The 16,339-nt window shown below is 36.5% G+C and overlaps 3 protein-coding genes across 6 annotated transcripts in view; 2 read left to right on the top strand and 1 right to left on the bottom strand.

Moving 5' to 3' along the window:
* Window positions 1-34: 34 nt before the first annotated feature.
* On the top strand, window positions 35-4,200 carry LOC105674673 (putative leucine-rich repeat-containing protein DDB_G0290503). The gene is made up of 4 exons (XM_012371178.2): window positions 35-696; window positions 778-2,947; window positions 3,064-3,265; window positions 3,410-4,200. Exons 2-4 carry the CDS (start codon window positions 857-859, stop codon window positions 3,685-3,687), a joined length of 2,571 nt encoding a protein of 856 aa, XP_012226601.2. The 5' UTR covers window positions 35-696; window positions 778-856; the 3' UTR covers window positions 3,688-4,200.
* A 185-nt stretch (window positions 4,201-4,385) lies between these two features.
* Window positions 4,386-12,969, top strand: mib2 (mind bomb 2). 3 transcript variants are annotated; one of them, XM_012370861.2, is made up of 12 exons: window positions 4,386-4,781; window positions 5,495-5,958; window positions 6,036-6,151; window positions 6,240-6,628; window positions 6,831-7,043; window positions 7,158-7,329; window positions 7,461-7,722; window positions 7,808-8,119; window positions 8,416-8,767; window positions 9,541-9,752; window positions 9,898-10,142; window positions 10,413-12,969. In XM_012370861.2, exons 2-12 carry the CDS (start codon window positions 5,528-5,530, stop codon window positions 10,712-10,714), a joined length of 3,006 nt encoding a protein of 1,001 aa, XP_012226284.1. In that variant the 5' UTR covers window positions 4,386-4,781; window positions 5,495-5,527; the 3' UTR covers window positions 10,715-12,969. The 3 variants fall into 3 exon arrangements, with proteins under 3 accessions (XP_012226284.1, XP_012226282.1, XP_012226283.1); XM_012370859.2 differs by having other exon boundaries at window positions 4,386-4,883; XM_012370860.2 differs by having other exon boundaries at window positions 4,386-4,940.
* stx (stuxnet) overlaps window positions 12,965-16,339 on the bottom strand; it is a 29,732-nt gene continuing 26,357 nt past the window's right edge. For both annotated transcript variants that reach the window (XM_012370862.2, XM_012370863.2), the window contains exon 5: window positions 12,965-16,140. In XM_012370862.2, coding sequence (XP_012226285.1) covers window positions 15,875-16,140 — 266 coding nt within the window. In that variant the 3' untranslated portion in view covers window positions 12,965-15,874. The remainder of the gene's footprint in view (window positions 16,141-16,339) is intronic.

Raw genomic sequence — 16,339 nt, 5'->3', positions numbered from 1 at the left:
AACTAGTGCAGCCAGTTCAGCTATAAAAAACAGACCTATAGTGTAGTTCAGTGTAGCTTTATGGTGCACACGGGGCACAAATGTGCGATCCATACACCAGCCAATCAGAGTCCACTAACAGTCACGTGACGAGTTGGCGAATCTCTCTTTTTAGGGTCTCTAGTGGCACCGGGAAGCTCTTCCTTGCGGCCATAAGCCAAAACAACATTGCCGCTACGTTCATAATCAGTCATGATGTAAAGATATGTAGAGTCGGAACACGCCGACTCGATATGCCTTGACACCCGTGCAAGTTCATGTGTTAAGGCATTGACCAAATGTACGTTACGTATACGATGGAGCACTATATGCATGCGTTCAGTGATACCAATTCGAGCTCGCTGGTACTATAGATACCCACACAAGCGAAATTGCTGACGTCACATGTCCGTGTGGCTCGGCGAGCACACACGTGTGCGCACACGTACGTGTGACGTAAGCAATTCTCGCTTGTGTGCATGCTTCCCCTACCACGGAGCCCTGGTGCTGGCCGGCTCGAGTTTGCATCACTGCAGCGAACTCAAATTGGCATCACTGTGCATATGAGAAAGGGGATGACCCGGTTTTACTAAAAAAGCGCGGTGATTCCTGGTGATTCCTGTACATGAAGTGTTGAACAACACCAGAGTAATTACGAATTTCATTATTGTATTTTATGTACGTATATCTCTGTATCACAATTATACTTGATACTACTATATTGATACTTTATAAAATGTTGCGATTTATTTAATTTAGGCCACTCTGAGTATTTGAGATATCTTACGTCGGAAAGTGTGACGCAAACGATAAGCAATTCTATATCGACATATGAGGAATGGACCATTCTGCGGAATCTACGCCGTCAAAGAAAATATGTATTTCGGAAAATGTGAACGACATGCAATTGAAAGAATGTGTGCCCCAGCAATTGCCTAATGCAATAAAACAAATGGATACTACAAGTTGGAAATTACTACAAATGGATACTACAAAATGGAAATTCAAGAAAGAAAAACTTTCTCCGCCAAAATTAACAAACTTTGGAAGCCACATAGTTTCTAATGGGGAATACCAAGTTTTAAATAAATCACACAAGTTAGAAACTGTAAATAAATTGCAAAAATTAAGAATATTGTCTCCTAAAGGACGAGATTTAGGGGAATTTAATGTGGAACTGCAGGCTAATAATCCATTAAAAGGAAAAACAGTTAAAATAATTAAATCATCTGTCGAAAAAGTCCCAATAATTTCTTTATCAAATAAAAAATTACCATTAGTATGTAAGCAAAACACTCCTAAAATATCACAAATTAATTTGGTACCAAATAGTGATTCTACTTGTCACAAAACTGTAATAACTGGAGAAAATAAAATATTGACAAGCATACTAACATCACCACCGCAACATTGTGTAAATCTGCCAAGAAATGAAATATTGACAAATAGTTGTACTGCTGAGATCGATAAAGAAAAGCAACTACGTAATAGTGTTATTACATATTGTGAGAGTGATAAAGCTTCTACAAGTGGAATAAATTTAAAAAATTCTGTGTGTGATAACAATGATATCACTAATAACAATGAACAGAATCACAGTGAGATAAATAATAAAAACAATTATTTAAAAATTAAAGAAGTGACACCCAAGAATAGTGAAGTTTCTACAGATGCAAAAATACCGATTCACGCAGAAGTTAATAAATCACAATTCCTTTTAGTAAATTGCAAAAAGCAAGAAATAAATTCTAGTAATGAACAATATGGACATTTTAAAACAGGAAAAGAGTGTATTGCTGTTATAAAAAAGACGAAAGATGGAAAGATAATTACATCTTTAAAGAATGTTCGCAAGATTGACAATTTAAATCAAGATAATTTAGACAACAACAAAAAGAGGTTCTACAATGAGAAAGTCTCAGATAATAAAAATAATTTATTTCAAATTAAATCTAAATTAGATAACACAAATAATCAAGTGCACGAAGTTAAAACACAACAAAATGTTATGACAGTTATACCCAATAATGAAAAATGTGTTGATCAGAATGCAGTTTTGTCACAGCATGAATGTGATGCTGCTGTATCATCTGCAAGTACTATGACTATAGATGATAAAAAAAAAATAAAACAAGATACAAAGAGAGACAAGTTGCGAACTAAAAGAATCTCACAAAAAATATTTACAGATTGTTTGAATGCCACAGTCGATAATCATACATGTAATTCAGAAATACAACATGTTGCTGATATTAGCAATACAAATGTACAATCTAATTTACAAAACAAGACTTATCAGAAAGACTATCATGTGGACTTATCAAATCAATATGATATTATTCAAAAAGCAATGGACAGTGTAAAAGATAATGAATTACGTGAACTAGCAATGAAAGCTCTAATGGATTGTGGAATTGGAATTCAAAGATATATTCCTGTACATTCACTAGAACAACATAAATCTGTATGCGATACGCAAGTACAAACTGAAGTATTTGGTTTACTCGATCCAAAATCTTTTATATTAATAAGCAAAGATATTGACAACATTAATAGAATAAATCAAATCAATTTACAAGATATATCTGATAGTCAAAATTTATTGTCAACAAATGATTTATATTCTCACGTTGATTCTACATCAAAAATTTCTGAACAAGATATTTTTAATGTAAATTTCTGGAAATATTTTGAAGAAAATTTGGATGTCACCAAAATAGAAACTACTTTATCGGCAGCAATGAAAAAATATAGAAATCTTGTAGATCATTTACAAAAGGACTTTGAATCTGTTAAACAATATGATCAAAACGGCATGTTAAATATACATAACGCTGTTATAAGCAATAATATTCATCTTGTTCAAAGACAGCTAATGATACTTAAGTACTGTAAAGAAAGCGTCGATATATTAACTAAAGACGAATTGGTAAGTCCAAGTTTTTTTTATTTAATCTCAAATTTGATTTTACCTAATCATTATTTTTTAATATATATTTTGGATTTTATCTAATCTTTATCTTATATATTTTATATATTTTTTAGACAAGTTTAGAATTGGCAATTAAATATGATATACGCAGCGAAATCGTAAAATTGTTATTGGAGGCTGGAGCGCAACCAGTGATACCGAAGTGCATACGTGAATCGGCATTAATTATTGCTAGCAAACAATCATCACCGTTATTGCCAATGCTCATTAAATATATCTCAGATTTTAAATTACTCGATCTAATAGACTCAGAAGGTAAGATTATATATATATATGTCACTCTTGAAAGAGAGAGATGTATAAAATGAAATACTTATAAAATATTACATTTGTAGAATTAATCTCGCAAATTGCAATTGATGTCATTAACATATTTTAAATTTATTTTTGTTTTTCAAGGTCTTGCAGCTTTACATTATTGCAGTATGCATGGTAATTTAGAAGGAGTCAATGCAATTTTATCAGCTGGTGGAAATATAGATTTAAAGGATAAAAAATCAGGTCGGACACCTTTGTTTCATGCAATAGACAATAATCATACAGTGATAGCGCAAGCATTATTAAAAGCTGGTGCTGTCGCGAACATTGCAAATTATGCGGGACAAACTCCTTTACCCATAATGACTGATACGAAATGTGCACCCTTCAGAATATCGATGTATACAGATACGCTATAATTTTTAATCATTATCTTTATCGCAAATATTTTAAAAATGTAACGTCAAGTTAAATTTGTTTTATATATTTTTAATATGTAATAATTATTCACTGAAAAATGAAATTTTAATGATGTGACCTTGTCAAAATAATAGCTTGTTAATTATTTAAGTGTTAAAATTTGTTTTGGTACTTTTATTGTTACAAATACAAAATTTATTATAGAAAAATTTATTTAAAGAAATTTTTTAATACTGCATAGTAACTTTAAAATGTTTATGTTTAGCAGGGTATTGTTAGCTTTTAAATAAAAAATGATATAATTTATTTATTTATATATATATATATAAATTTTTTATTTATTAATATATAAACATTACAATAGTACAATTGCAGATTGAATAATACTCTTCTCAGATATTTAAAACACTTGTATATATTGTGTCATACAAAAGAATTGTGTAGTAATATATAATTTATAATTTGCAATATTTATTTATGTATATATAAAATAAATCACACGTATTAAATTACTGGGTGTATTTCTTATCTATTTAATTTAATATATATATATTTATATATTATATAAGAAAAAATAATATAAAGAAATTTTATAATAAGTAAAGAGTAAATAGGTGAGAAGTATATCTAGTTTAATATTGATTTGTACCTCTGAAAAAAGGTGTGATTTATCTTTGGTCAAAGTAAAATGCTGAGTAAAATACTTGCTTGGTGTGTGTTTCGTTGTGTTTATGGCTTTAAATGTCCCTCACTTTAAGAGGGCGTTACGATCTTCTTCCCGAAACGAAAGAGGCGCCATCGCTAATGAACCCAGTTATGAGGTTACTATCGTTAGCAACGCGGACGTAAGAATCCATCATCACCGTCATCGTCATCGTCGTCGCCGTCTTGCCCGGCGATGGAGCGTGCATAATCCCTCGGCGATGATGCTGCGTAATGTCGCCTTTCCCCACGGCCGGTTTCCAACTGCACAGCGCGCGTCTCGCCAGTGCCCGCCAGGCACGGTCTCGCGGATTATCGTCCGCACCATTGCCGCTCCGCCGCATATGATTCATAGAACCGCTCGTAGGAACGAACTCGAGGCCATCCGGAGGTACGTGAGCGCATTCACGACGGAAACGTTCTCGTTTCTCCCGCCGTCCGGAAACTCACACGGAAACAAACTGCGGTGCGGGAACAGTACCGTACGATCTCGGTAAACAGATTGGTTAAAGTTTGGATTGGAGTATACTCGAATTTACCTGAGTTTTAGGTGAATACTGTGTAAATGTTGAACTAATTCGTTCCGAAGGATATTATAGAGCAGTTGTGTTTATGCAACAGACGTGCAAAATATATATATTAGATATTTTTAACAACGTGTGTATGACATATAGACTGTGATAGAACACACAAGTTCCTGGTTTTTTAAGTATTTGTATTAATCTTCAAATGAAGATTAATTTGATATAAATTTGAAGTTTGAAGAATATACTTTGAAGCTTGCTTTTCATTATACGTTATTTCTACAATTGTTGACAGATGTATCAATGTTTGTGACAATAGTTTATCTTGTGTATCTTTAAAAGTCAAGTGTTGATATTGTTTTGATTGTAAATTGATTATTTTGATTATTTAGATTATTTACTGATTGCTATAGTTTTGCAACAAGAAGTTAAAAACTATATTATTTTTTCTTTTTTTTATGAAGTAAAAGAAATTAAATTTTTTTAAGTGTATTAAAATCCAAAAAGAAATATAATTGTAAATTTTCACTTTACTTATGAATATTGCAATGTGTGTAATGCTCAATGTGCTTTGTTAAAGGGTCAGAAGCCGGAGAATTTTATATACTTGGAGATGTTAGAAGTTGGTTTGAGAGTTGTTCGCGGCCAGGACTGGAAATGGGATGATCAGGATGGCGGCGAAGGTCACGCGGGGACAGTAGTGGAAATCGGAAAGCCTCCACCTACAGGAAATACAGCTTCCAGTCCGAATACCTCCGATCGGACTCCAGATAAAACGGTTATTGTCCAGTGGGATCATGGCGCTAGAAGTAATTATAGGATCGGTTACCAAGGAGCTTATGATTTACTGATGTTCGACAACGCAGCCGCCGGCGTAAAGCACTCTAACATTATCTGCGACGGTTGCAAGAGACACGGAATTATCGGCATGAGATGGAAGTGTTCGCAATGCTTTGACTACGATCTCTGTACGCAGTGTTACATGGCTGACTTACACGAGTTAACTCATACATTTCAGAGATTTCAAACAGCTAATTCCGTTGGGTTGGTATTTAAACTTTCTTGTTATTTATTATTATTTGATGACTTTGACGTCAAACTGTAATTATATTTCTAATTAGAGTTCAACTGGGACCGAGAAAAGGCTGCAACAAAATACCTTTGAAGGGAATTTTCATAGGAGCGAAAGTCATTCGCGGACCGGATTGGGAATGGGGAAATCAGGATGGCGGCCGGGGTAACTATATATCTAAATCAACTTGAATTATAATTGCATAATCTCTGCTCCGATTTCTATTTTTTTTTTTTTTTTTTGCATATTTCAGGGAAGACCGGTAGAGTCATGGACATACGTGGATGGGATAACGAAAGCAGTCGCTCTGTTGCAACTGTCACGTGGTCCACGGGTAGTACCAACGTATATCGATTAGGTTACAAAGGTTGCGTAGATTTATGTTATATGGAGGAGGCCAATTCTGGAACTTATTATAAGGAGCATCTTCCGTTGCTCGGCTATCCGGTCTTGACCGTACCGGACAATGGAAATGCTTCCACACCGACCAAAAGCGGCGTTCCCAATGTCACGTCTAGTCCACACCATCTAACATTCAATGTCAGTGACAAGGTGAAAGTACTAATCGAGGTCGACACTTTAAAGGAGATGCAGGATGGTCATGGAGGGTGGAATCCACGTATGGCTGATTATATAGGAAAGGTATCTTTAGCAAAAATAGCAGAAATGTGTGTGTGTTATTTAAAGTTCAACTGATGCTTTAAATCTCGGCTTTCAAACAGTTAAAGAGAAAAATAAACTTTAGTCAATTTCAGTTAATGTTTGCTGCGACCAAAGTGCACTTTTAATGTATTTAGATTGACTTAACGTACTGTATAATCTACTTCTCTAATTTGAAATTTAGATCGGTACGGTGCATCGGATCACAGACAAGGGAGACATTCGCGTGCAGTACGAAGGCTGCAATAACAGATGGACTTTTCATCCGGGCGCTCTGACGAAAGTCACCGCTAAGGACGCCTTCTCGCTCGGTGACATCGTCCGCGTCAAGAGTGATCTAACCGTCGTCAAACAGTATCAACGTGGCCACGGCGAATGGATAGATGTGATGAAAAATGTTAGTTGGCATCATACACACTCGTTTCTTATATATATATATGTATACTTCCATACTTGATATGGCTGTGCAGGAAAATAAACTCGTGTGTCATTGAATTTATGCTTATCGCAGGCACTGGGAAAAACCGGGAAAATAATCAAGATATATTCTGATGGTGACTTGCGTGTTGCGTTAGACGGTCACACGTGGACGTTTAATCCGCTGAGTGTCGCTCCTGTATCTCTGGTTACGAACGCCACAGACGCTGCACGTGACGATGCGAATAGAAGTAGAGATCGTTCAGGTATACTTTTACTTATATGTTATATGAACAATATAATATATAAAGGAACGAATAAAATATTGATACTGCAAATATTATATCTTCCGTGATATGACGTACACAAGTCCATTTAATTAATTTTTGTGACGTAGCCGATGGCACTGACAGCGAGGTGGAGAAGCTATTGAGGGACGCTGCTAGAGGCGAGGCAGGTGTGAGCGCAGTACAGGAGTTCCTCAAAAAGTATCCTGGCAAAGTGGACGCGAGGGCTCCTGGTGGAGGCAGAAAAACATGCCTGCAAGTGGCTGCGCATCAGGGCCAGGATGAGATTTGTACTATTCTTCTGGAAGCTGGCGCCTCCCTACGAGCAGTTGACGAAGATGGAGATACACCCTTGCATTACGCAGCATTTGGGTACACAATTTGAGCTTAATCATGATCTACGACGTTATTAAACTTTTACAATATTAATTGCATTGATGTTCTTCTCATTAAACAGCAACCAGCCGGAAATCATGGAACAGTTGTTGATACGAGGCGCAGTTATTAATGCCGTCAACAATGGCAGATGTAGCGCTTTACACGTGGCGGTGAACAAGCAGCATGTGCAGTGCGTGAGGGTACTGCTACGTCATCATTGCGATGTGAATCTGCAAGACTCGTACGGCGACACAGCGTTGCATGACGCGATCGGGAAGGACGCTCTAGATGTGATCGACGCATTATGCGCTTGCGACAGGGTCGAATTCACGCTTCGGAACAAGCGGGGCTTCAACGTTCTACACCACGCAGCACTCAAAGGCAATGCTCAGTACGTATAAGACAGATTTAGCACAAAGAAATTTTTTACAAAACTTTTTACAAACCTTTTTTTCGCGATGCAGATAAACAATAAAAATACTCCTTGATTAAATAGACTTTAGCTAAATTTAGTTACAGAGAAGTATGTAAACATTAGAATATATAGTGGCAAAAATAATAATCTTTCACGCACTTTTCGTTGACGAAAAATTTATTCCAAATTGACGAAATTCTGCAAAGGTTAAAGAAATCTTTCTTCAAGTATATCCTAGCAAATGTGTCTAATTTATTTTGATAAATTCCTAGCGCAACGAAGAGGCTAGTTACGCGAGCCCGTTACTTGGTGGATGTGAAAAAGGAAGATGGATTCGCGGCATTGCATCTAGCGGCCTTGAACGGACACAGAGAAGTCGCGGCGATTCTCCTTTCGCAGAACGGCGGCCGCGCTAAGGTTGATCTGCGCAACAATCGGCGGCAAACACCGTTGCACCTGGCAACCTCGCAAGGACACTGGTCGCTCGTCGAGCTGCTAGTTCATCATAATGCGGATGTTGGAAGCACGGACGAGGACGGTGATACGGTGCTTCATATCGCGATAGCCAAAAGTCCGAATCATCAGACTGCCGAAAGTAGCCGGGATTCGCCGCTTATAAATGCGGTACGATGTCTAAGATTTTATAATTTGACACGAATATCGATTCTCTTTGATCATTCGAGTGGCAACAGGTCGTTAGTAATATATAATCAAATAGTGATCGTAACGTGGCAGTGTCAAAAAAATCAAGCAAATTAAATTTACAGATTGGAGATAAATAAATAAAATAAATAATATAATAATAAATAAAATAAATAAGTAAAAAACGGATAAAGTCCAACGCACAATAAAAAAAATATTAGGAATAGAAATAAATATTAAATATTAGAAATAGGAAATTGGAATTATATTTCTTTTCAAAACAAAAAAATGGAATGGATTAACGCATCATGAATTAAGAATAATTAATCCATTCCGTTCTCTTGTTTGAAGTAAAATAATTCCAAATTTCTCCTCCTGATATTTTTAATATTCATTCCTATTCCTAATATTTTCTCTATTGTGCACTGGGCTTAATTGTAGAAGAAAAGTGCCGAATAGTGCAGTCGCGCTTCTTCTGTTTCATATCGAAAAGTTCTGAACATCGCGATTGCGGTTCTTTTGTTTCATGTCAAAAAGCACCAAGTAGGGCGATCGACATTACGAAAGAAAGTTTCGATTAAAGTAAAGTCTCTTCAAGTTGTGACAAGTAACGGTGAGCTTTCAAATTACAGTCCATTAAGCTTACTAAGATGAGGCGGTGACATTTTTCGACAGAGAACGGCAGCAGCGCGACCACGCTGTGTGAAACTCGAATGGTTAATAAACGGTTAATAACGATTTTTTCTTCCCGGCAGATCTGGCAGAATCTGGCGAGGCAAGCCACAAAGACTGAATTAGCATTAGCTTGTTTTTTGGTAAGCGTGGACAGAAGTTGCAAACTCCTCGAGCAAGTCAAGAACAAGAAGGACAAGACGCCGCTCGATCTCTTGGAAGATGACCCACGGGCCGCTTTCTTCGCCGATCTTCTACGATCTTATAAATACCAAAGCCACAGCACGCAATTAGAGTAAGTGAAATAAACCGTCTATTTCAAAAGCACCGCAAATCCCATCTTTAAAACATAAATTTGTGTGAAACGTGGTGTCAAATCAATTTTATGATTTTCGAATCTATTAGCGGATGTATATGAGAGTATTTAAATTTGTTTACAGAATAGAAAATCCACCGACTGGTTACGTAGAGCCGTTTACGTATCGGATAGATAATATGTCGCAACCAGAAGGGTTACAAGGTGCGAAGAACAATATACCTGGCTCCGGCGACGCTGCGGAATGCCAGGATTGTTCGGGGATCATAACGGACGGGAAGCAAGAGAATCGAATCGATCCTGGCAGTAGCGTCACACTCGTTGGTTGTACACGTTGCGGCCATACCGTCGTCAAAACCCAACCACAAGGTATTTGTGGATTCCGGAGAAGATAAAATAATCTCGTTAACGTCTCACTAATGTCTAACGATTCCAATAGTTTTTAATGATTAAAAATAAGGAACTTTTTACAAATCAAACTTAATAGATATAAACACACAAGTGACAAAGCCATATTTACCGTACATTAATGTAAAATAAAAATATAGCAGTAAGTTTTGTGGAAGAAAAATTTACTCAAAATCAAGCGAAAGCTTTGTCATGTGAAATAAATATTTTATACACAAATAATTATTTTAGATGGTCAACTGGCAACGGGAGAGGTAGCTAATTCGGAGGACAAATCAAAGAATGTGTCTTTGGAGGGGAAAAGGAAGGAGGAAATGAGCGACAAAGAGAAGGACAAAGACTTGGAGCGATTACGTTACTTGGAGACCAGGGTCGCGGATTTGGAGGAGGCGAATATGTGCAGTATCTGCATGGAACGCCGTCGTAACGTCGCCTTCCTTTGTGGGCACGGCGCGTGTGAGCACTGTGCTGCCCCGTTGAAAACCTGTCACATGTGCCGTAAGACGATCACGAAGAAAATTAATTTATATTAAATCTTGAACAACCGGCACTTGGGAATATTCGCGTTGGCTTTTCAACCGGTATACGCATACACGAAATATTCCGGGAGGAACAATCGATACTTCGGCCAATAATAGTTATCGCGAGTAAAACATTTCCAATAAATGTATGTCTAGTCTCAAAATAGCTTGGGCGCCGCGATGATTTAAATAAGTAAGCGGTTGCGCGATGTCATCATTTCGATGATAATCAAAAATAACCATTTCTTAGAATTTAAAAATGAGTTTCTAAAAATTTCTTCTTCGATGCATTGTTCATGCATCTTGCAGTTCGAGACGAGACATTCGCGGGAAGCATTTTCTCACTGAAGTATTGCATATTCCTCTCGAAACGCTTTATATACATTCGTGCGAATTGTGAAAAATAGATTTTGCCGACTGTGGTGATAACGTAGAAAATTTATACGATTTATGTGTACGTTAAGGGCGTGTTCCGAGGAAATTAAACTGCCAAAAACGTACACTTCTTTTTCGCGACAGATTACACGGAAAAACGACGCTCCATTATGTCGCGCCAACGTCGTGCCATAGCGAGAAAGATATATACGCGTCACGAGATCCGCGTTTTGCTCGGATACGAGATAGCTGGATCTTGCGTTACTCTTTGTTGATTTTTTCAGAGATTAAGTAGATTAATTAATATCGCTAAGAGGGGTATCTCGTGTCTTGGCGAAACGTGCGCAATGCATAATAAGTACGCTGTGTACGCCTCTCTTTCCTTACGAATCGGCGTATTGCCTGTGCTTTATCCCGTCCATTTTTTACCCACATTTGAAGAGCGCGCGGATAACGAGCACGAGAAAGCGAGCTTCTCATTTTGACGCGCGAGACACGCGGTAACAATCATAGAAGAGGTCATAGAAATCTCCGTACATATCTCACTATATGTTTTTAAATGCTCGAAAACTTTTAGATCATGCGAGTTTATGTTGTTTTATGAGCGACTGAGGAAGAAGGGTTACGCAACTTAGACAATTCAGTCTTCAATTACTTGAATTTTTTTAAACTTATTCCAACATTTTTTTTAAATTAATTCACAATTAAATTTTGATAAATTTGTATTGTCTTTTTTACTTATTATGAATATGTTGGTTATTTGACAGCACTAGAATTAATATAAAGTTAATATAAAGTTAATATTTCGTATAAAAATGGAAAGTTTTCATAGTTTTAAAATAGTAAAAATGTTTTGACAAAAACTGTTTTTATCTGATGAAAATTTTCCATTTGTATACGTGTAAAATAAGTGGATTTTTCAAATGTTCAAATGTACCCCTTTCTTCCGTATTTTCGCCATTACATCATTCGACAAATATTTTATGTAATATAAGTAAGAGATATAATGAAAGAAAACATCCAATCTTATAGCCAAATCTCTAGATAGGAAAATTGTACTCATTTATATAAAATAATCCGTTTTTTGTATAAAATAATCGTTTGTGATCAAATGCGACAGCATGGAACCAATTAATTTTAAGCGCGCTTCCCATTAGAACGTATGTCGAGACAACATGAAAAAACACGTTCGCGTTTAATAATAAAAAAAAAAGTCGACAATTCTTAAGGTACAAGCTTATTAACGCGAGGATTGATCGAGGAATCCTCAAATTACTTGGAGAAATAAACGCTACGAAATATTTCATGGGAGAATCTTTTTTATCAGTATTAGACATCTTGCCTTTCTACTCAACACAACGAAAAACTTGTATTCGAGACGCATAGAGAACTTCTATTTAATACGAGTAAGGTGTAAGATGTGTACCCCGTTGTTCGGAGCTGCGTACTCAATCGATTTTTACATTAGCTAGCGTAATTTCTCCACTGGTGACTGGAAAATCGAGGGCGATTTTTATAGAACATTGTGCTGGGACGAGAACGGTCCTTTCAGGGTAACGCATCGCGAATTTTACGTTCACGATAAGAAACGTATAATTTGCGACTATGCCAATCTGATTACGTCAAGATGATATTAGCTTTCTTCCTCCTTTTTCTCTTTCCTTTTTTTTTATAATAGTAGCTGTATTGTCGTTTAGGTATGTGCGGCGTATACTACAAAAGATGTTATATTATGATAAAACTATAGCGTAAACTTTTAAGCGTCGATAGATTTCTACAATTGTAATTTAAGACATAATTTAAATAAACAATTTTACGGGATATATATGTATATATAATATATATATATCGATGTAAATCGATATATAGAAATAAACTTTAATCTAATTCAATATGACCACTATATTTTTTTCCCCTTTAATTTTTATATCTTATCGATTAAAATCGAAAACGAAATAAAGTTTCTCTGTTAACTTTTCCGCATTATACTAACTAATCGCGTAGTTGATAAAAATAGGGATCGATTCGGCGGTCCGACGAATAAAGTCACAGAGACGAGTAACATAACGATAACAATAACAAATACGCTTAACGCGCGAGAGACAAACTCGCGCATTCAACAAAATCTGAAAATAAACTTGTCCTTAGCTTAGCAAGCAATCTTATTTATTTTGGTACTCGAAATGTTCCGGTAGTCGTATATTACAATATTGAGCCAGTTTTGCAAAAATTGTAATAGCGCGGTACTAACGATATATATATAATAATGTAATAATGGTAATATTTTCTTCTTTCCTAAAAGTAAACCTAAAACGCAATGTACTTAGTAGCATGTGACATTTTTTGTATTATCTCTAGTACCTAATTATCTTAAACAAATCGTGCCGTCGTAGCATGCCATGCAGTACGATCACATAACTTTTCAGCTACAAAACCGTCTTTATATACGCCTTCATCATTTATTTTTCCGCTATTATCTTTTCTCTTCCAAGAATAATATCTAGTGTAGTTCCTAACAAGGGGCAACCAAGTGTTCAGATGATTCCACCAGCGATTACACCATATCGCAAAATGTGTATACTCTACAAAAACTGATATGAATATCCTGTTTTCGACTTGATTGATCCGCTTCTCATGCTACTTAGATATATAACATTATGATCTCTCTGTCTCTGGATCATCCTGCGCATCACATACAAAATAATCTTTCATTTCCCTCGCTTTCACTTTTTTTTCATTTATTTGTTACTTTTTTCTCTCATTTTGTGTAATCGAAACGTTAATGTCTTAAATATAAATTTCTGGAGTTATCGTTAGATGTTGCCCTGAAGGGCAGATTGCACAAACTTCGAACATAAACGAACAAATATTGACATATCGAGAACGAACAACAAGTGCAAACAATAAGAAAAAGAAACTTTGAATAAGAATACGGCGTACCCTGCGCCTTGCTAATTTTCGCTTCATCAGGCACTGGGAAAACAGCAACATTGGACAAAAAATATATTCGATGTGCGCGACATCCAATGAGCAGCCGATGAGAAAGATTAATGGAAAGTATTGCAACAAATGTCATTTGCCTATGTCGTATACAAAACTAAATGTAAAGATAACGTTGAAAAGTACACTTGATATTTATAAAAAATTGCGACGATTTCGATCAAGTCCGTAAGAGACACGAAATACAAATTTGCAAAAATTTCACGCACACACAGATTTCTTCTTCTTCTTTTTTTTTCCTCTTTATCATTTCACACGACAACAATTCCTCGTCGAGAGCTCGGCGAGACGCGAGCTCTGCCATTGCTTTTCGAAACAGTCTTTCTATGCAATCCGTACAGCGCGCACGATTAAGGTCCTACTCGCATCTACGTAGAAGACTTCGATTAAAGTGCCCGATAGCGAGAGAATAATTATCGTGGAGTAACCGCACAGTTAAAACGATGGCGATACTGTTCTTTATTCTTTTGTTTCTTAAACGCGTGGTGTGTTTATCGGCGAGTTTTAATCCTAGCAGGAAGTTTCTTAATAGGATTCATTAATAGGAGCCTTAATAGGAGCTTTTGCTCTTTCTTTCTCTCTCTCTTTCTCACTCTCTTTCTCTCTCTCTCTCTCTCTCTTTCTCTCAAAACGATCATCGACTTCTCGCGCGATGTCGATGTGTAGATACATAAAACCGTCACACTGATTCATTCGCCGAGCGTAATTATTGTCAACTACGATCAAGTCCTGAGTCCAAACACTGCGAGATCATCGTTTTGTTAATCGTCAATATCCATAAAATTGGACTGATATCTATAACATATCCAGTTCTCCGTTATACGAAAAAAATACATAGCGATAATGTCAGACATAATGAAAGTCATACATTTATTAAAGCGATAAATATTGCGCTATATATTGCGTAATGTGTAAACGCACTATCATTTATTTCAATTCTCACCGAAACATTTACAGCTTGACATTATAGATTGCATGAATTCGAAATATGATAAATACTAACGCAAATGAAGAATAAATTGACAGTGAGAAGACGGCAAAATTAGATAAAAAAATATATTCGCGCAGCATTCAATAATTAATATGAAGTTATAATCATCAATATGAAAAATAATTTTAAGCAAACAATTGTTCTCACAAAATATATAAAAAAGCCATGGAAAGACATGATCATGTGACTATAAATTAATGCATAAATATTGCGCATTGCATTAATGCATGAAATTCCGAGTTTCGCAGAACCGCGATCTTGCAATTAAGCTAAAAATTGACGAAAAATGAGCAGAAAAAAACAGTATATTGATTAAATGTATTCTGAATACTATGTGTAAAAAAAATAATAGACTTCACACTAAGCGAGATAATCCTCAATTCGAACATTATAATTCAAGGGGAGACGAATCTCCGACCCATTAGTTAACTTATTCTTCCAAGTGACATGTGTTTATATAATATAGCGCAAAATATAACGGAGAATCGAGATATTTGCATCATATGGACAAAGACTTGAACCCGCGATAATGATCTCAATCGTATCGATTATCAAAGACGAACATCAAATTAATGTTAAAACATTTAAGACGTTGCAGCGTTTGGTTACGTGTCGATCAGAACGAGTTACACTGAAATTAACGTGATTACGTCGTTAGGACCCTGCGTTTCTTTTTTTTTTCTTTCTTTCTTTTGGAATAAATCAGTGCGAACAGGTAAGAACGGAAAAGAGACGATTATACTCTATGTATACGATATAGAGGATACTACTGTGCCGTGAATTGACTGACAGTGTTGACGTAGTGTTTAAGCCACAACCGGCTCGGGACTGCACGGTTGAAGCTCAGGCTCGTTTTGCGGCTCCGCGCTGTTGGTGGTGGTGGTGGCGCTCGAGGTCGCCGTCGACTTCGGCTCGTGGTTCGAATCGGCGGGAGTCATCGCCGCCCACTGCGTAGTGTACGGCGCGGCTCGCGCCTGTCTCCTGGCTTTCCTCTTGGCGCGACGTTGCTCCATGACTAAGCGCAACCGGCGCATCTTGCCCTTTGTCGCCTCGTTCTCCTTCGACAGTTCCTCTGCAAGCGTTATATAATATTGGTATCAATATTAATGGAAGCCGACGACACCGCGAAATCTCTAAGCGGACAACTTCCGGACGGAGCTTTTCGAAAAGATGTTACGATTAAGTCATTTGTAAAATTTTCGTGTTACGTGCATACATTGAATTATCGTGTTGTTAATTTTAGCATGCTGTATATTTTTACTACATTTCTT

This window comes from Linepithema humile, chromosome 1, assembly GCF_040581485.1.
Source record: "Linepithema humile isolate Giens D197 chromosome 1, Lhum_UNIL_v1.0, whole genome shotgun sequence".
NCBI classification, from domain to species: Eukaryota; Metazoa; Arthropoda; class Insecta; order Hymenoptera; family Formicidae; genus Linepithema; species Linepithema humile.
The sequence above is the reverse complement of the archived record's forward strand: the minus strand, read 5'-3'. Positions and strand labels throughout refer to the sequence as shown.